The 20,871-nt window shown below is 46.6% G+C and overlaps 1 protein-coding gene across 4 annotated transcripts in view; it reads right to left on the minus strand.

Moving 5' to 3' along the window:
* Nucleotides 1–20,871, minus strand: part of PPP1R37 (protein phosphatase 1 regulatory subunit 37) — a 187,542-nt gene that overhangs the window by 37,262 nt on the left and 129,409 nt on the right. For all 4 annotated transcript variants that reach the window (XM_043501696.1, XM_038381594.2, XM_038381595.2 and 1 more), the window contains exons 7-9: nt 13,506–13,661; nt 6,788–6,900; nt 5,372–5,513 (exon numbers count right to left, since the gene is read on the minus strand). In XM_043501696.1, coding sequence (XP_043357631.1) covers nt 5,372–5,513; nt 6,788–6,900; nt 13,506–13,661 — 411 coding nt within the window. The remainder of the gene's footprint in view (nt 1–5,371; nt 5,514–6,787; nt 6,901–13,505; nt 13,662–20,871) is intronic.

The raw sequence follows: 20,871 nt of genomic DNA on the forward strand, positions 1-20,871 counted from the left end.
AGTCGAGTGTGCCAAAATGCTGGTGTGGGGGTGGAATGTCAACCGCCCGGTAGCAAACTATAAAACACTTGGAAATACATTCAGAGAGTCTCTGGGTAGAAATGGTGGAACCCTTAGATTTGTCTGCAATCAAAAGAGATAGCTATTGGATTTACAGAATGGTTTAGTTCTATCCAGACAGAAGGATAACGCCCTCTTGAGATCTAGAGTGTGGAGAATAGTCTTCTGGTTGGAAGCATGCAGTTTTGGGAAGAAAACCGGCAAGTATATGGTCTTATTCAGGTGAAATTCAAAAGTTACTTTCGGGAGAAACTTGGGATGCAGCCATAAGAACACCATATCCTCGTGAAATGCTGTGAAAGGGGGATCTGCCATTAAAGCCCCAAACTCTCCAACTCTGTGGGCAGAGGTAATCGCCACTAGGAAGGCTGTTTTCTTGATCAATTCAAGAGGGACCAGGTGGCCATTAATTCAAATGGGGGCTTCATGAGGCTTTTGAGAACAAAATTCAGATCCAAAACAGACGTAGAAACCTTTACCTATGGGAGCAGATTCCCTAAGCCTTTCACAAATCTCGTGGTTGTGGAGTGAGCAAATGAAGAGAAACCTTCAACAGTAGTATAAAAAGGCTGTTAGGGCAGCCAGGTAAACTTTGATGCAATTGAGGGACAATTTCTTAAGCTGCAACAAGTACTCCAGAATGAGAGGAACTGGGGCAGATTCAGAAGCAGTACGGTGGAGTTCACACCAGTGGCCAAATCATGTCCAGTTCTGGAGATAAGTTCTGGTGGAAATTTTTCTACTATTTAATAGCACATGTTGTATCTCCGCAGATCAAGAGGGATCTAGCCCCGAGAACCATTCAGGGACCATGACTTGAGACAAAGAATGACCAAGCTGGGATGTGTCAGGAGTCCGGCATCCTGAGAGAGGAATTAAGAGACAGTTGGAAGATCTATCAGAGAATAGAGAACATGGTGAAACAATAAGGGAAAGTGCTTGTCTCGACCACGTCGGGATTATCAGAATGACTCTGGCCTTGTTCTGCTTGATCTTATCACCTTGAAAATGAGAGGCATCAGAGGGAAGGCATAAAACAGTTGTGGTTAGACGTTTGGCTGCACGGTATGTTTTCCCCGTGTGCTGCCCCAGCTCTGTGCAGACAGACGGCACAGCAGACCTTGAGTGAATCGCCCAATGACCACAAGATTTGTTAAGATACGAAGGCGCCAGGCCAGGTTTGTCGTCAACAAAGCACGGTAATAGCAACTTGCAGACTTTACGAAGATACTAAGACATGTATGCCTGTGACAATGGACGCAGCTTAGTGAATGGCAGGACTTTCCATTCCCCCCTTGGCTGGACAAAGATACTCCCTCTGAGATGCATTTTTATACCCTGATACAAACAAGTTAGTACTGCCTCTGACATAGTCACTGCCCCCTGACGTGGCTAGTTATTACCTTGTACATATTGGTTCAATCAAAATATTTTTATTACGTAGAGTTAGCCTGACCTTATCTTTTAGGAAGGGTCAGTGTGTTCCTGTTATCCTTGGGGAATGTTTCTGTACCATCCTTGATATTGGGGCGTTCTGGTACCACTTGATATTGAGATGTGTTTGCGTAAGTACTCTGTGCTTAGCACTTCTCAGGAATGTGCATTTCTGCAATATCAGCCCTGTTCTTGCCAGATTCTTTGAGCAGGTCCTGCCTCATACCAGGCCTTTGATACAAGGACTTATGTCTCAGGCTCTCTTCTACTACAACAGTCTGTCCATCCAAGGCAGGAGGAAGGTGTCCCCCAATGAATTGCAACCTAAACACCCTGCCCCACACGCACACACTTTGGACAAAATAGGTAGCATTTTTTGTTTGTGGGTGTAGCAAAAAGGTCTACTTCTGGAAAACTCTCAAATCTGAAAGATTCAAAGTAGAACCTGAGAATCAAACTCCCACGTGTATTCTTGGGGAAACACCTGCAGAGTGTGTTGGCCATGGTATTTGGTATGTTGGGCAGATACATTGCTGAGATCCTTATGTGATGCTTTATGCACCAATTCCACAACTTTATTGTTTCGGCACAATCTTGCCCCTCCTTGCCAGCTGATTCATGCAGGCCACAAGGTCTGTCCTGACTTTGATGGATCTGTGTCTGATGAGAGGGAGGAAATGAAGACAGGCATTTCTGACCATTCTGAACTCCAGGAGGTTGATATGAAGGGCTGTCTCTTGTGGTCAGACCATCTGTTTTATTGGAATCAAAAGGTTTACTTGTGAGTTGTTTTAATAGTCCTCCTTATTTGCCATCTCAATATTTGGTGTGAAGAAGCTATCACCACCTCTCCTGTAAAACCCCTCAGGTGCTGCTTAGCCATTCTGCAGGAGGAAACAATTCCAGAAATTCCATGGGAGAGGACAATGGTTGATGTGGAGGGAAGGGGGGGGGAACAGTGAGGTTAAAAGGGGGTGCAAAAGAGTCCAAAGAAAAATCCAAAAAAATCTGAGGCCTCCAATAAGGACTAATTAAGGTAATCTAAGGGCAGCAATTCTAGTTACATAATTTTAGCGAAGAGCATCACTGAAGGTGAGCAGTGCTAATAGCCCCATCTGACTGACTAAGGTACAGAGAGACAAAATTTATTGGTGGGGCAGTATGACACAAGACATTCCCCAAGAAGTTGAGAGGCTTCACCTAATAAAGGTTGTAAAGTACAGAAAATTAAGGCAATTCAGTGAAGGAGGGTAAATGGAAGTCAGGATCTCGTAAGTCCCAGGCTCAAACTCATTCCCTTCAGCCAACACAGTGCTTCCCCAACCAGGGAGCTCTTGCAGCCCTTTTGCCAGATTCCTTGGATTTTCCAAAACATTTGTTTGGCTCAAAGAACTGCTGGCTGGGCTACAGGAGTTTAAAGAACTAGGAATCCCACTATGTAATCAATTAGTTTGAGATGATAGCCTCATGCAGTGCAACTCAAAGTGGTGGTCCGCAGACCAGTGCCAGTCCGCGAGCCATCGGCTGCCAGTCTGCGCGCACATTGGAAAAAAAATTGACAGTCCCCCACATCAGATAGCTTGAGAAGTACTGGTCTCACGCATCCAGGGTTAACATCGTATTTTTAAATTAATGGAACATCAGACTGTATGTGGAACAGAAAACATGCAAATTAATATTCTGTTATTAGGAAAACAAGCACTATACCTCAAGGACGATATACCCGCCAAATTTCTAGGTAAAAGGAATTCAGGAAATTTTGATCTATCCTCCCAACTAAAAACACATCATCTTTTTTTTTTTTTTTTTTTTTTTTTAAACAGTTGTAATACTGTATTTTCCCCACACTCTCCTAGCTTACACATGACTGGAAGGACTTCGGTCAAATTTCCAAAAAATCACCAAGATTCACAAACCAGTTCAAAAGAGTTAGGAAAGTTCTGAGAACATGAAATCTTATATATAATGGAAATTGCTTTGCAATCATAAAAGGGACTAGCAAAGACAAAACATTGTACATTTGGGTACACAGAATGCCTGAAAAAGTCCACTCCAATCCAAAGAAAGTTTTTTTCTGATTGTTTTCTCCCCCCATAAAGCTTCAGGTCCTAGCTTGGTCGAAAGACTATGGTGGATGGGCAGGGCTGGCTCTAGGTTTTTTGCAGCCCCAAGCAAAAAATTTGCCACCCCAAGTTCTAAGAGCACAACTGCCCAAGCAAAAAAATAAGTCCAAGGGGCCAGATGCAATATATCCAAGGGTGCTGAGGGAATTGGCTGATGTGATTGCAGAGACATTGGCCATTATCTTTGAAAACTCATGGCAATTGGGGAAGGTCCCGGATGATTGGAAAAGGGCAAATATAGTGCACATCTTTAAAAAAGGGAAGAAGGAGAATCCGGGGAACTACAGAATGGTCAGCCTCACCTCAGTCCCTGGAAAAATCCTGGAGCAGGTCCTCAAAGAATTCATTTTGAAGCACTTGGAGGAGAGGAAGGTGATCAGGAACAGTCAACATGGATTCACCATGGGCAAGTCATACCTAACCAACCTGACTGCCTTCTATGATGAGATAACTGGCTCCGTGGATACGGGGAAAGTGGTGCACATGATACATCTTGACTTTAGCAAAGCTTTTGATACCGTCTCCCACAGTATTCTTGCCAGCAAGTTAAAGAAGTATGGACTGGATAAATGGACTAGAAGGTGGATAGAAATGGACTATAAGTGGCTAGATCGTCGGGCTCAATGGGTAGTGATCAGTGGCTTGATGTTTAGTTGGCAGCTGGTATCAAGCGGAGTACCCCAGGAGTCGGTTTTGTTCAACATCTTCACTAATGTTCTGGATGACGGGATGGATTGCACCCTCAGTAAGTTTGTGGCTGACACTAAGCTGTGGGGAGAGGTAGATAAGCTGGAGGGTAGGGATAAAGTCCAGAGTGACCTAGACGAATTGGAGGATTGGGCCAAAAGAAATCTGATGAGGTTCAACAAGGACAAGTGCAGAGTCCTGCACTTAGGACGGAAGAATCCCAGGCACTGCTACAGGCTGGGGACCAACTGGCTAAGCAGCAGTTCTGCAGAAGATGTCCTGGGGATTACAGTGGACAAGAAGCTGGATGTGTCAGCTATGTGCCCTTGTTGCCAAGAAGGCTAACGGCATATTGGACTGCATTAGTAGGAGCATTGCCAGCAGATCAAGGGAAGTGATTATTCCACTCTATCGGCACTGGTGAGGCCACATCTGGAGTATTGTGTCCAGTTGAGGTCCCCTCACTACAGAAGGGATGTGGACAAATTGGAGAGAGTCCAGCGGAGGGCAACAAAAATGATATGGGGGCTGGGGCACATGACTTATGAAGAGAGGCTGAGGGAACTGGGCTTATGTAGTCTGCGGAAGAGAAGAGTGAGGGGGGATTTGATAGCAGCCTTCAACTACCTGAAGGGGTGTTTCAAAGGGGATGGAGTTCAGTGATGGAAGATGACAGAACAAGAAGCAATAGTCTCAAATTGCAGTGGGGGAGGTCTAGGTTGGATATTAGGAAAAATTATTGGAGGGTGGTGAAGCACTGGAATGGGTTACCTAGGGAGGTGGTGGAATCTCCATCCTTAGAGGTTTTTAAGGCCTGGCTTGACAAAGCCCTGGCTGAGATGATTTAGTTGGGGTGGGTCCTGCTTTGAGCAGGGGGGTTGGACTAGATGACCTCCTGAGGTCTCTTCTAACCCTAATCTTCTATGATATCACAAGAGCCAAGAGTGACATTATTCACGTAATTGTCATTATCAACGGCATTTTCTGTAATGACAAAAGGGTTGGGGGCTTCAATGATTGATCATCCTGAAAGTAACGATCCCTCAAAATATGGAAAGTCCCTTTACCCTCGCATGTTAGTTTAGTAGAAGCCAAGCCTAATCGGAGCACAGAGCGGTTTCCAATGAGTCCATTCTTCAGATTACGAACACCTTCATTCCCAATGGGATTGTGACCAAGGTTCAGGGTCTCCAAACTCTGCATATGAGACTGTGGACACAAACAGAAAAATAAGGTGAAAGAGGTACGTTACAACAGAATGTCAGAACAAAAAAGTAATGACAGTCACTCACATCAACACCTAGCAACCACAGCTAAATAATGGACTCTCTTAGGCCCTTCCAAGTTCAAAATGGGAATATCTTAGGGAGGCCCTATATTCCCGAGCATACAGAATACCACTGATTTCCAGGGCTGCTAGTTTTACAGACATTACTGTTTTGTCCATGTTTTTTATTTTTCAATCCCCACAGAGCAAAGAAGGCCTTGGTTACTGAGCTTGTGAAATTGACATTGGCCTGGTAGAGCACAGATGTGCCTTGGCAACCAATCCATTCCTTCAGCCTGTCACAGGCCGACTCCCTGCCCTACCTACATCCTCTGTATTAATGCTAAAGCCTGCTCTTCCAGCATATACTGTCATGGCTTGTGCTGCCATGGGAAGTCTACAAGTAACTTAGCCACACCACAACTATCGGCAGATGGCTACTGATCCAGCCAAGGCTGGCACCCATAGTTCTCACCTTCCCTCCATCAGAGGTGGGCACTGGATCTCCACTGTGAGGAGTGGGTAGAAAGGAGAGTCAATAAGGGAGGCAGAGGAGTGAGGGGAGATGGTAGGAGAGAAGGAGGCAGAAAGACAGGAAGAACAAGCAGAGGAGAAAGGAAAAAGAGAAATTACTAGCAGAGAGAAAACATAAGAAAAGATAACCCAGGCGGGCAGGAAAAGAGAAAGCAAAAAGGTGGGGCTCAGAGCAGGAAGAGCTAGGCCCGCTGCTACTATGGAGAACATACCAATAGGGTTGGGGTGAACAGAAGAGGACATATAGCAGCTAAACAATGCACTCTCGTCCTGCCTTTTACTGTAACAGGCCCTATTTTTCATCCTCCTTGTATTCCTGGTCCCTTGCAAATGTTGCCTCTCCAGTCTGACAGCTGCCCTTTGCCTCTGAAAGACTGCTTGCCCTGACCCCTCCAATATGCTGCATTAATTCTCTTAATTTCTATGCAACAGAAATGCATTTTATGCAGCTGCACAAGAACATTGCATCCACCCACTCTGCGAGCATTCAATTGTCGATGGCTTGACTGAGCTATTGCAGAACAATTATGCCTCGCTCTAGAACACACATCTATAAGATAAACAAACTGGACGGTTTATATCTTCCTCTCCTCTCCATAGGCTCCCAGTTTAGACCTCAAACTACTCTCTAAATGAGGATCATTCAAAAGCCACTAATCTTCTCCCCCTGAAATCTACTCACCAGTGTCATCCCCATATAAGCCATGCCAGTGTGAGTCAGCTGGTTATTCCACAAAACCAGAGTGATCAGCCCTTTCCGTTGCTCCTTTAGGCCCTCACAGATGTATGCCAAGCCTATAAAACAGTATCAGTTAGAGCAGATTTATTTGGTTGCTTTCAGCACTTTACAGGCCAACACTTCAATAGTCACGATGCCAGCACAGTCTGATGTGAACACCCAGATACTGTAGGCTTTAACAGCACTTTTCTTGTCTTACCTAATCCCTTCTTTTCCACAGGCTTTGAAAGCTGCCGTCAGTAAACCACAAAATAGAACTTCACATACTGTGCTGGATCAAAAGAACATTACAGGCAACAGCATGCAGACATGTCTCATTCATTTTAAGCAGCAAGGTGGCTACAATGAAAATTTCTCTCAATACAGAATTTTTATTAAAAAAATAAAATCTTTATCCTCTCATGAAAGAGAGAAATTACTTAAACGGAGACATCCAAAAGCCAAATTCTGATTACCATGTATTCATTTAAATAGTCTGTTTTTGAAGTAGGTTGTGATTGATACTAGGACAGAGCAGAATATAAGTACAGTAGAGAATATTTCTAGTATAGCTTTATAAAAGATACAAAATCACCAATTTCTTCATTAACAGTCATTGAATTGGCAGCCTGTCTTTCACCATCCAGCAAGGGCTGGATCCCCCCCTGCCACAATTCCTCCAATCCCCAGGGGGTGAGGTGAGGTGGGGCGGGGGAAAGTACAGGTACCCTAAAGCCAGCCCAAACTCAGAGTCCTAGAGGTAATGTCAGTGTGTGCAGCTGGCTGTGCCTATATCTAGCTCCTTCCTCCACAGCCCCGTTTCCCCTTTCTTCTCCTCCTGCTGTCTCGCTCCCCCTCTCATGGCACCAGCCCCAGCTCTGCTTGAAAACACTGGCAAGGGACAGGCTCGTCACCACTGCACCAAAGTCAGGGCTGGCCACACTCAAGATTGACGCTTCCCGCAGCACCATCACAGGACGGTGGACTCACCTCGCAACTGGGCTCCAAGGACTCTCCTTGCTGATCCTGTTGCTGGGCAGCCAGGCATCTCAGCACCAAGCTGGCCCCAGTGCTACTGGAGGCAGGGCTTTGCCTGCCAACCCAGGCTTTACGCACTGGTAGTGGGGTGGCTCAAATTTCAGAGGGCTGAGCCCTCTCTAGCCCTAAATACCCATCGCTTATGGTGAGCGGCCTAGAGAGCCTAGCCTTGGGCTGCATGGGTCCCCAGCCTCATCTTCCTTTGCCACCACCACCCCAGCTCACCATGCCTCTCACTGAAGTGTGACCTGGCCATCCATCTGTCATGATGGAGAGACAACCGGGCCAAATTACAGTGAGTGGTGTTGCCAAAAAAGTTGTGATTGTTGCAGTTTCCACAACAAAAATTGTGGCCCATGATTTTCTTACAGCCCTACTCATAACATGTCCTTATATACAGCTGGAGACCCACTCACATAATTCTGAAGAGGAAATGAGTCACTGCAAAGACTACAACAATTGCGGTGTGTTTCTGAATGTTCTGTCTTGTCAAGGGTGTGAAGTTTAGCCTCTCCAGAAGTTGAGTCAAGCTTGGGGAAGAAAACTAGGTGATGAATCAAATGGTACATGTGGAACTCAAACAACTGCAAGAACTTGGGATGAGGCCCGAGAATGACCCTGTCCCCTGCATAAAGGGGACCCACCACAAAGGTCTGGCTCTCCCCTTCTCTTTGAGTTGATGGAATGGCTCCCAGAAAGGCAGTCTCCGGAGATAAACTGTATAGGAACAGGTTGCTAAGGGCTCAACCCTGCTAATACTACACTGGAGGTTGCAAGAGGCTCCTCAACTGCAAAACTATGAACAAGGCCTTTAAAGAAACCTGACCATTGTATGATGGGAAAATAGAGCAAGGCCCTGGATAGGATGGTGATGTGCAGATATTGATTCTAGATGGACCCTTTTGGGGCTGAAGAGTGGAGGGCTAGGAAGAGAAGAGCTCCCTCTGGAGCTTCTACCAGGCTCTTGATACCAGCAACATGCCAAACCTGCTGCCTGGTGGAAGATGCATATTGTGCATTAACAGAGGAAGAGGCAGAGTTGTCATCAATAGAACATTTACCTCTTTCTCAGAAACTCCAAGGTCTTTGAGGTTGGTAACAGTACTGGGTAGAGGAATGCTGCCTGAAGGAAGCCTGTGGTCTCACTTACTTGTTCCTTGTGCCTGGAATATGGAGGCCCAGGGAGCACCGAGTAGTCCTAGAGTTCTTCAAGGAATCAAAGGCCCCACCTATCTTCCAATTAAATCTCGTTGTCCTAAAAAGGAAGGTCCTCAATTGCTGTTTGGACCCGACTGGGAATTTGTGATGATTGAAGCCAGGAAGATCTTCTCACAGCCACCAAGGCAGCCAAGGTGTGCATCCAGTACAGCCTATAGGGGATGTGTGGGCTATCAGACACAATGGTCTTTATCTCCTCTTGCGATCTGTGGGATACCCCATCCACATATTGAGACAGTTTGTTTAAACTGAAATAATAGTATTTGACAGAAGTGCTTGGTAATAAGCCACATGCAGCTGGAGGCTGACAGATGAATGTACTTTGCATTGACAGATCTACTCTTTGAATCTGATGCTTTGACGTCCCTTGGATTGCTGATACCAGAAGCAACCCTGATACTCAAATCCCTTGGAATGGAGTCTGTCAGCTCACTTGGATGTGATTGGGATGGATGCTGACATGTGCCATAGGTCTTCTGCAAGCTCCAACAGCCTCTCATTTATAGGCACGCTGAGCCTGCCATTCATGAAAAACTCATGGACATCTTGCAGCCCGAGAGACTTCTGCACTACTTTCTAGAGTCTCTGACATGCACCTGAAGAGATATGGAGAGGCAGGTCCCAGGAAGGATGTTCCTATGAGCCCTATGTCATTTCTTGATGTGCCTTACAGATCCCTCCCCAGAGTCTCTTCCTGACCCCACTGTGTTACCCAAGGAGGGGAAGGAAGGTGTGAAGGGGAGGAGTGGCTACTATGCCCCATGGGGATGAACAAAAGGAGTACATCTTTTCCAATGGAGGGGTCGTCCTGACTGGGTAGGAGGCAAAGTCTGCACTGGAGATACGAGAAGTCAAGGTGGTACCAATGACTTGGTAGCTGACACTTAGTTATCAACATCCTCAGCCTCTTAAGAAAAGGAAACTATTGTACTGTGCCCAGAGGCAAACCACTCTGTACCATATATGCCCTCAGTAATGACACATTAGGTACCAAGAACGCTGATTCGAGGTTGCTGGTGCAAAAACACCACATACCGAAGGATCTGTGCCAAGAGACACGTGGCCCACAGGTTTAGTGGGTACTGCCACCATTCTCTAACAGTCCGTAGTGGGGCACCAAAAGACCCTTCTCAGGCCACTGGCTGCCTCTCGGCTGTTGAGCTCAAGATGAGTCATTTATGAGTCTTGTGTAGGGTGACCTCTGCCCCTACTCTACACTGGTGGTGCTCTTCTCTAGCCCTGTCAGAGGTTGTAGGAGCTGGAATGGAGGCAGACAACTGGGCCTCTTCATCGATGTAGCCCAGGAACTCAGGGTGGAATCTCAGCTTACCAGGGCGCTCAGAGCGGGTGACCGTAAGACAGATCTTTGTGTGTCCTTTCAGCGTCCAAGATGGTTTACATACAGTGCTTCAGGAGGAACAATTTTAAGCGAGCTTCTCGACCTTTCTGAGTTTGCTTAGAGAAGAATTGACATATGGTACATACTGCTCAGGAATATCTCCTTCTCTGAAACACAGTAGGCACCTAGAGTGCCCATTATTATGCGGCACTGAAGCATCACACAAGGGACAGGTTCTAAATCCCAAGTTTTGTTTCTGCCACTTTGCTAGAGCCCCTGTATGCGGAGACTAGGATGTGCATTTAATCAAAAACTAGAACCTGACTAAACCAAAGATTTGTGTGTGTGCTGTCAACAGCCAAAAAGACTTACCATCATTACAATCTAAACTAGCGCAGTGCACAGAGAAGCGGGTGGACCTTGAAAGGGTTGTCTCACTGTCCAGGTGGTAAGAAGGAACTGAGCGATGGTGGGGCCCACTCTGTTCTTTGTATTCTCAAATGGCAGGGGCAGGGTGCATGAGGACATCTAAGGCCCAGGCACAGCCCCAGTGAATGCTGCTGGCCAACATAGTCCGATCTCATACACGAGACATGTGCACCAAGAACAGAATCCACGTGGACAAACACTGGCAGAAGAATTTTAGATGATAGATGGATTTGCTGCTGATAAACTGGTATCCTGGATTCCCTGCCTAACTCTGAAACGCTTGTTTTTTCTCCAGAAATACTGATAAGATTCACAACTGTGTGTTCAAATGTAAGTGTGTAGAAGTTGGAAAGTTCCTACACTAAGGCAGTGTTCAGATACAGGGGGGCTTGGAAAAAAAAAATCACAAGCACATGGTGTTTCTATTGTGAAACCTCATGCTGTCGGTCTTATTCCATTTCCACATTTTGGAAAATCTGTTTAACAAAAATATATTGCATGCTTACATTAACTACAGAAAGATGTAGGCCTACAATTCCTTCATCTTAACAGTTGGAGTGCAGTCCCATGGTGTGGGGTCACAACAGGCCTGGTAATGGAACATTAGTTGCAACCTTACATACAGAGTCACACCCAGCATCTCCGTAATGACATGCAACCAAAACTATCTAAATCGAAGCTGCAAAGAAGGAGCTCCAGACTTGAGGGATTCCAAACTCCAGTGATTCACAGAGAACTGTAAGTGGAACTTATAAATCCCATAATAGGAAATATTTCGCTTTGAAACCTTTTGAATAAAATAGCTTTTGACTGAGGCCACCAGAGCCTTGTTTCCCTTGCCTATAGGCATTATTAGCCCCATTTCACAGATGGCTTTACAAACAGGTAGGTAAAGGGACTTCCCTGGAGGGTCCAGTAGATAAAATGTGGATATCCATGACAGGAGCTCTGGATTCTAATCCCAGTGCTGACACCGGTATCCAGTATGACCTTTGGCAAGAGGCTTAATGCATGTGTAATATGGAGAATACCTGTCTGTGGCACACATCTTTACCAAATACTGTTTGCTAACTGCAGCGTATTAATAAGGCTGAATTGGGGGAAGAGTTTGCAGCAGATGTCGTTAAGGATGCCAAGAATCAGGGCAGGAAATTCAGACACTTAAGATTACTTCAACAGCATTAACTCAGAAATAATAAAATAGACTGAGGGTCCAAATTTATGATAGGCACTTCAGCTGACCAGGAAGATAGTAACCAAACATACTTCAGGCCTGCACAAAGGCTGAGCTAACACTGAACTGAAAACACAGAATTTTGTACTGACATTTGTTTCTGCTTTTAATTTCACTGGTGTTTTTTCTTTTGAAAAGTAGAAAAAGAGTAAAAGACACTGAGAAATCTCTAGGAGGGGTGAGGCACCTTAAGGACCCTATCCTGAAAAAGGTCAAGCAGCCACAGCTCTTACTAACTTCAACAGGAATAGTGGGCATGCAACATCTCATGATCAGACCCTTCAAGTGATTTAAGGTGCCTTAACTGGGTCTAAGCTCCAAGCACTGAGAGAGACAGGACATGTCTACACTCGCAAGCTTAAAGTGACACACCTGTACCAATACAGCTGTGCTGCTGAAAGATCCCTCATGTAGCTGATGGAAGAGAGCTTCCTTCGACATAATAAAACCACCTGAATGAGAGGTGGTAACTATGTTGGTGGGAAAGCATCTCCCACCAATATAAGCGCTCATGTGCACAGTGCTTATGCCAGCAAAACTTGTCACTCAGGGGTATGTTTTTTCACAGCCCTGAGTGACGTACGTTTTGCTGACATAAGGGGTAGTGCAGACGTGGTCTTATAGTGCTATCATTCTTTAAAAAGGCTTAAACTGCTTTTTTAAAAAACTCATTTCAACTCTCAATTTGAAATCAGATTTGGAAATTGTCCAGCCCCCACCTTAACTTTCCCTTTGACAGCAGGAGCTGCCTGCTGCTGTATTGGGCACGGCTCCTCAGAAAAGTGCAGGAAGAGTTCCAGTAAGCCAGCCTCTTACTACCTCTCCGTCAAGGTGTTCCAGCTGCCCTAGGCCTTTGTCCTCTTGCTCAAAATCGCCTCAAGCTAGCTCCTTGCCTGGGGGAAAGAGGAGATGGTACTTCCAGAGACAGAATTTCAGTCCAATAGGTAGGACTCTTCCTTCCAACCTTCTGGTGCTGCTCAGATCCTGAATGGGGCTTTTGTGGTATTACCAAGAAGTAGTGTCTCGGAGATAAGAGCAGCACCAGCTGTCCCTGTGTTCCCAAAGAAAGTGGAGCCTGGGGACTGTAACTTGCTATATTCCACCTCATGTTTAAGAATTCAAGTTAATTTATTCATTATTTAAAGTCTGAGCATTTACTAGACATTCACTCTTTATTAAGACAGTACGTTGGGGGTGGGTGGAGGGAACAGTCACTAACAGTAAGAGCAGTAAAAATATTCAGAATGGGAAAGGAATGAAGGCTTAGCTTCCTTTTAAAGGGCAAATTTTCCAACCTGGGTTGGAGTGTGACATGGGATCCAATACGATTTTATGTTTTCAGCTGAGATCATTTAAAATGTAGTTCTTGCTCCGACAACATTTCTCAGAGAAACGAAGTACGAAGACTAAGGAGGATCTCCCACCTGAATCTAAGATGTGGTTGTTCCTCAGGTCCAATATGTGTATATAACAGTTAAATTTCAGCAGATTGCCAAGTTGAGCAGAGTCCTGCAATCCATTCAGTTTGTTATCAGCTAGGTACAGTTCCCGTAGGTTCATGTTCATTTTCAGAGCCGTTGCTAAAAAACAAAACAGAGAATTACACTTCAGCTCATGTAACACAGCTACAGAACAAAAGACCACAGAGAGCAGGGCACCTGCTTGCAGACCCACAAGACACCTTGGAACAGCATGTAACCAAAGGAGACGTAACTTTAGGTTTCTTTTATTATTGCTTTAGGTCTGCATGTTTATCCTGCTACTAACTGCTCATTGAAGCATTCTGTATAACACAAAAGGCCATGTATTGTAGGCTTATTCGAGCTGGATGCTGCAGAAGAACATATGTCCATACAGACCATTCGTAGTGCCATCAATATCTTATCTTATGCAAATTTCTCTCATATAATATGTCAAAGTCTGAATATCAGCATAAATTAACTAGGCAGAAAAATCATCAGCAGGACACAAGTATGGCTGTCTAAATGCTTTATATTGACAAGAAAGTCATGGGGCTAACCTGTGTCTGGGAGGCATGACTGTGGAGCTGCAGGAGACACAGGCCCAATGTCTCCAGGGGTGTGTGTTGGGAGGATGGGGAGAGGCACTGCATAATCCTGAGAGAGGGTGAAGCATCCACTACCATGGCCTTTGTAGAAGGCAACACTTACAGGGCAACAAGTCCTGAGCAGTCCTTGCTCGCCTCAACTACAAGGGATGCTACTACACGCAGCCTTGCACAACATGAGGCACAATGCAGTGGCTCCTTGAGCCCTTTCCCCTTTTGTGCCCCCAGAACAACAGTAGGCCATAATCTTGCACTGAATCGACAATTACACTCCTGCCAGCACTAGAAGGATTCGCTGGTCAGCGGCAGCATCAAAGCAGATCCGAGGAGACAAAACTTCAATTTTCCATTAAATTCTGCATTTCACACCAAGATCACAACCAGCCTGTTAACCAGAATGCTAGACCCAGAGTAACAACTTTAGCATTGGAACCTGCAGCCCAGGTGAGAATCTCTCTCAAGTATCCCTGACAGATGTAAGAACATGGTTCAAAGGGTAGCATATAGCAGGGAAGTTACACTAACAGCCTATTAACTGTAAAGCCATCTTTTGCTTACCTGTCTGCAACATGCCCATACCTGCGGTCTGATGTGACCACGAAGATGCTTAGCTCCAGCCTAGCAGTGATTCATAACCAAACAGCTGCCAGTGGTGCCTTATCCCCTTCCAGAAAACTGAAAGGCCTGAACTTAAAACCTCTGAAACCCAGGAAATGGCTCTGACAACACCCCACCTAACCTTAACTCCGCCCTCCTGTCTTTGTTCTGCTAAGGGAGAGCTCAGTGCTGTATGCCTCCCTAAGACTTGGGGCCAGCAGAAAGGGTGAGGGAGACTGGAGAAAGCTGCTAAGTTTTTTAAATGTTAATGGATTTCCAGGCCAGAAGGGACATTGTGAGCCTGCAGCCTGACATCCTGCATAGCACAGGTCAGCGAACAGGAATCTTTGAGCTCGGCAGCTGTAGCTCCAAGCCCCCTTAGGTGGCAGGGCAAGCTCTGGCAACCTGCTGCACTGCTCCCTGATCACCATGGCTACACTTAGCAGAGTGACGGGCAGGGGAGCATGGGAATAAAAGTGAGGATTTGGAATTGTGTTGAACACACAGAAAAGGGCAGATTCTTTTAGGGAGAGACAAGATTCTACTATATGCCCAGTGCCTATGGCAATCTCCATGGAGGGCAGGTGTGGTAGTGGTCTGGGGTGGGAGGCATTCCTTTAACTCTGCATTTCCTGGCCTTCAGAGGCTTAAGTTTAGCCCCCCCATACACACACTTTCTGAAAGGGTATGAGGCAGGGACGGGCAGCCTGAAGTCTGCAGTTTTTGGCTGAGTTTCCCAGGTTTACAAATGTTCACAGAACCCCCATGTTCCAGAGCCCAGCTCTCCTTCCACATTCGCCCTGGCTCCTTTGCGACAGATACTCCAACTACCAAAGGCACTGGCCGTAGATTAATCCTTTCCCTGCATCACCGCCCCAGCTCAGAGAATTGCCCTCTTCCTGCCTCATCCTCCTACCCCAGCTCTCCTGCCCATGAAGAGGTCAGCAGTAGTAGGGAGTCCCACAGGTGAAGGAGCTGAGAAGAGGTTTCAGGGACTGACATGGAGTCAGTGGGGGCATTTTGTGAAGCAGACAAATGGGGTCACGGCTGTGAGAAGCTGCAGCACCCCCCACGTCACAGCTATGACCCACTTCACTGCACGGCTTTGACCTCATCTTGCCCCAGAGAGCAGCATCACAGGGAAGGGTAAGTCTGGAGGGAGTGTGAAGGGTAAGGGGAATTTTGGAGTCTCTTCCCTCTACTGTTCCCTAATCAAGGGAAGGAGAACCTCAGGGCCCCTCCCCCTGACGAAGAATTGTTGGTAGATGAGGGGTATTTGGGAGAGAGCACACAGACTGCTCCACTCCTTGCCCCACCTTCAATTATGTTCCATGCCAGAGGAGGCACCAGCTTTTCCCCTCTTCAGATCCTGGTGCGTCAGAGCTCTGAGCTCCCAGCAAGCAATGATCCCTTTGATAATGATCCCTTATTCACCAAGAAAACCCAGCTCTTCACCCCAGTGAATGCTGCTCTCAGCGTCCTCTAGAAACAGGGGTTCCTATGGAGGAGGTACCATGGTACATGTGGCAGGACTTTCCCTTACCAAGAACCCCTCATACTAAGGGTGGGGCTTCCTTAGCCCCAGCCTACAGAGGGCCAGGCTGTGAGTGAGCCTAGGCCTCCCAGGAGATGGGAGGACAGCAGCTGTGCCCCCTGAAGACATCCCCCTTTGATAGGGAGAGCAGTGGCCCTCTCCGGTAGCCTCCCCATATGAAAAAGCAAGATGGGGATGACCCAGAAGGGCACTCCCATGAGCCGAGGGGGTGAGAATGAGCTTCAAAGTCCCACCCAACCCAGAACTCCAAGGGTGAGTCCTGTGGGGGAGGCCTGGAAGAACAGGGCACAGCAGTCAGAGAACATGGGATATTTGGAGGAGGATATTTGTAGGGGGACACAAGGAGGATAGAGCTGGGAAAGCAGTGGGGCTTGAGTGTTAGGATGGGAAAGCTGCCACTGCCTCACAAGCTGGCTCTGCTGCCATGGGTTGCAGGAGCCTCTTATTTCTAGGGCCCTACCAAATTCACAGCCGTAAAAGCACATTGCGAATCATGAAATTAGATCTCCCCCATGAAATCTAGCTATTGTAGGGGAGAGGTAGAACGGGGGGCACCCCAGCTGGGGGCTTCTACCATGCCTGGGGCTGCAGCTGCTAATCCCGACAGGGCTGGGGAGGGACAGGACTGCCTCTTCTCCTGCATAGCCACTCTTGGGTGGGCAGGGGGGAGAGAGAGAAAAGAGGGAAACAGACCCAGCTCTGCATACCTCCCCCAACTTGTGATCCCTCTATAACAGCTTTGCAACCCCCACACAAGCCCCTTTGGGGTTGGGACCCTTCAGTTACAACGCAGTGAAATTTCAGATGTAAACATCTAAAACTGTGAAATTGACTAGTTTTTAAATTGATCAAAATAGACCGTGAATTTAGTGAGACCCTACCTATGACCTCTGTGAGTCAGAAGCCGTTCCAGCAGCAGTGCTCCTGCTTGCATTCTGCAAGCTGCTCCAGGACCATCAGCCTGTTCCGGGGGAACAAGAGCAGGGAGAAGTAGGGGAACTCCTGGTAACAGCAGCAAAGGGAGCTGACGGCTGTGGGGAGCAGCAGCAGGACGACTGGAACTAGCAGATACCCGCCCCTGAGGGTTGCATCTACCCTAGAGTGGAGCTGCCAGCCCTGGTCCAGCATTTCTTGCCAACCATGCCCTTTGCTAGTGAGGCTCCTCTAGGAAAGGGAAAGTGAGGGGGCTTTGAGGGAGGGGCTCCAGGCTCCCTCACAGCTGATACTGCACCCCCACCTAGGGCTCCTAGCTCCAATCTACCCCCAACACACTCTCCAAGACAAGCCCTGCAGGGCCCCCCTAAAGGCTCTTCTCCATTTCGAACTGTCCAGCTCCAGCAAAGAAGTGGCCCTTGATAACGATCCCTTATTTATCTAAGGGATCATTGAAAACCATCATTTTCAAAAACACAAGTTTTCCCATCTTTAAGGAAAAATGGGCTTTTGGAAAATGAAGATTTTTGAGGATCCCTTATACAAATAAGGGACTGTTAAAGGGCTACTTTATCAAAGCCAGGCAGCTCCAATCGAGAAGAGCCTTTTGGGATCTAGATGAGCCCCCATTCCTGAGGGTGGGTGTCTGTCTGAGTCTTGGTAGGTAGAAGTGCAGAGACAGGCACATCCTTGTATACCTGAATGGGTCTTTCCACCAGTTTAACAAGGAGAGGACTTCTTCTGGGATCTTGACCAGCATGTCCATGTGGTGTCTGCTAGGTATACATACACATGATTTCAAATCACCCTTGCAGGTGACCTCTGGCATCTGTGTGACATAAGTGTATGAGGTCATGGGTCCTAGAGATCTCAGACATGCACTGGTGATTCTGGGTGAGCCTGAAGTTGGTACCCAGGTAGCAGTGATGTAAGCTGCTCTACTTCAGTGTGTGGTAGACCCTGCCCACACAAGCTTCGAGTCTGACTGATCCCAGTCAATAATATGTGATAAGGGCCTCTGCTAAGGGTAATGAGCGAAAGCCAATGGCAAGTCAGCTGATGAGGGCCAAGTTCTAATGGCGATGAGGGTGGATGACCTACAATTGTGGATGCATGGGCCATACAGGGCAGAAGGAGAGCTAGATCTTCATAATGGCATCCACACCCACAGGAACCAATGGCATCTGACAGGGAAGTTCCTGGGAAGGGGGACTGGTGTCCCCCAAAAATAAAAACCTCCTCTATATCTCTCCAATCCCAAAGAGGCAGACTGGGGCAAGGAAGGGATAAAAGCAACCAGCCACGACAGACCCCGACAATAGCACCAGTGTTAAAACCCCTGCTATTACTGACTCCAGGAGGGGTGTCATGTTCTGCATGCATTGGAGAGAAGCGACCCAAACCCCACTTGTGAATGCACATCCACAATGACCAAACGAGACCAAGGGCAAACCAGACTTCAGAGGCATGTTCTGTGTCGCCACATGGAATGTGTTAACACTGAATGGCACAGGGTACAAGCTCTTGTCAAAGACCTCAACCACTGTAGATTGCTGGCACCACAGAAAAGCAACCAAGTCACTGAGGAAAAAGCAATGTCCCCCCACTTTCGTGGTCCACAACAAACTCAAGGTGTGGCCCTTGTTTATTGGACAAACTTCTAGCACACAATGTAATAAAAAAGAACCCCATCTTTCCATGCTTACTCTAGGCTCGGTTCCAGCATCATTATGGACACTTTTGTGTTGGTGCATAGGCCACAAGGACAGCTGATGCATCACCCGTGCAATAGGATGAATTCTACCACCAACTAGTAGCAAAAATCCAGTGCTTATGCTTGGAGATTTTAATGCCATGACAGGCTGTGATTGAAGTGAGTATGAATCCATGACAGGTTCCTTTGGTTTGGGTTCACCAAACAAATACATCTCTTGGCTTCTGACCCTGTGTGCCACTGAGGGATTGTCTGTTAAGGTGCCTAAACCAGGAGCCCGTAACAACCATTGCTGGACCTGAATTTCAAATAATGGATGTCATGAAAGAAACTGACCGCATGACTGCCAAATATCGCTCAATAGTGAAATCTCACGAGGTCTTTGGCGACACAGAAACATCAGCAAACTTAGACCACAGACTAGTTGTCACTCAGTGTCTCTCTTCCACCACCTTGTAAGCCAGACATCCACCAACAGTACAATGTCCATTGTCTCTCTGAGGATCCTGTTGATGCCGTGAAATATACACGGCCCATTGAGGAGCATATATATAACCTCGGTATCCTCTCAGATGATGTGAAGATCGCCTGGAGTGTAGCATACATAATGCTACATCATATGACACCACTGAATAACTGGTTTCAGAGTAGCAGCCGTGTTAGTCTGTATTCGCAAAAAGAAAAGGAGTACTTGTGGCACCTTAGAGACTAACAAATTTATTAGAGCATAAGCTTTCGTGAGCTACAGCTCACTTCATCGGATGCAAATGCATCCGATGAAGTGAGCTGTAGCTCACGAAAGCTTATGCTCTAATAAATTTGTTAGTCTCTAAGGTGCCACAAGTACTCCTTTTCTTTTTTCACTGAATAACTGGCTTCAGACACTTGTGCCTTTTAACATCCCCCATTATGAAACTAGATGGCTCTCCCTGCTCAACATGGATGAGGTCCTGGACAGATGAAAAACATTATGGAAGTGCGCTGAACCATGCACCTGCTCATGACTGTCCAAAGCTACGTGACCTGACAAACTGCACAACAACACTGATCCTCCATCACTCGCGGACCTGTGAAAGACCAACCAAAAGTTACAGAATAGACGTGCTGCTGGACCAGATGGTATTCCGACCCAGTTGCTGAAAGGTGCCTTGGAACCAGTAAGCATTGGCCTACATCAATTCTTTTTAAGCATGGGCAACAGGCCAAGTACCTACAGAACTGAAAGACGGTATCAGAGCGTACCAGGGCACAGGATCTCTCCTCGAGCAAGGCAACTACAATCTGATTTCCTCATCATCAGTCCCTGGAAAGGTCTTTGTTTATGTTCTTCTTGGTAGAAGGCAGCCACTCCTTAGTAGACATCGCCATCTACAGTAATCGTGTTCAACTATTGAACAGTTGACAGTGGACACTGTTCTTACCCTTCGGCTTCTAGATGAACTGTACTGAGAAATTAACCACTCACTTCATGTGGCATATATCATCATCATCATCACATTAGCTTTTGATTTGGTCAACAGGTCAGCACTTTGGCTTGCACTGAAAGAAGTTTCAGTTCTAGATGTTCTGCTAAACCTGGTGTATGATCTTCAGAACAGTAGTGGAGCAAGAGTGCACATTGGTTCATGGCTTTGGTCGCATTTCTACACATCCCCAGGTGTGCAGCAATGATGCATTCTCACCCCAGCATTATTCTGTTGAGCTGTTGACTGGATATTAGTACTTGCCACACCACATGTCAGAATCAAGGATGATCATGAAGGGTTTGCTGACCAAGACTATATGAACAACATTCACTTGTTTGTTGAGAAGTCAGAGAATTTCAGCCCCTCCCACCAACATCCCCAAGACACCATCCACAATATGGGATTGAATGTCTCATGGCAGAAGATCATGGCCCAGAAATTCAGAACTGGGCCACCA

This window comes from Dermochelys coriacea, chromosome 23 (genome assembly GCF_009764565.3).
Source record: "Dermochelys coriacea isolate rDerCor1 chromosome 23, rDerCor1.pri.v4, whole genome shotgun sequence".
NCBI lineage: Eukaryota > Metazoa > Chordata > Testudines > Dermochelyidae > Dermochelys > Dermochelys coriacea.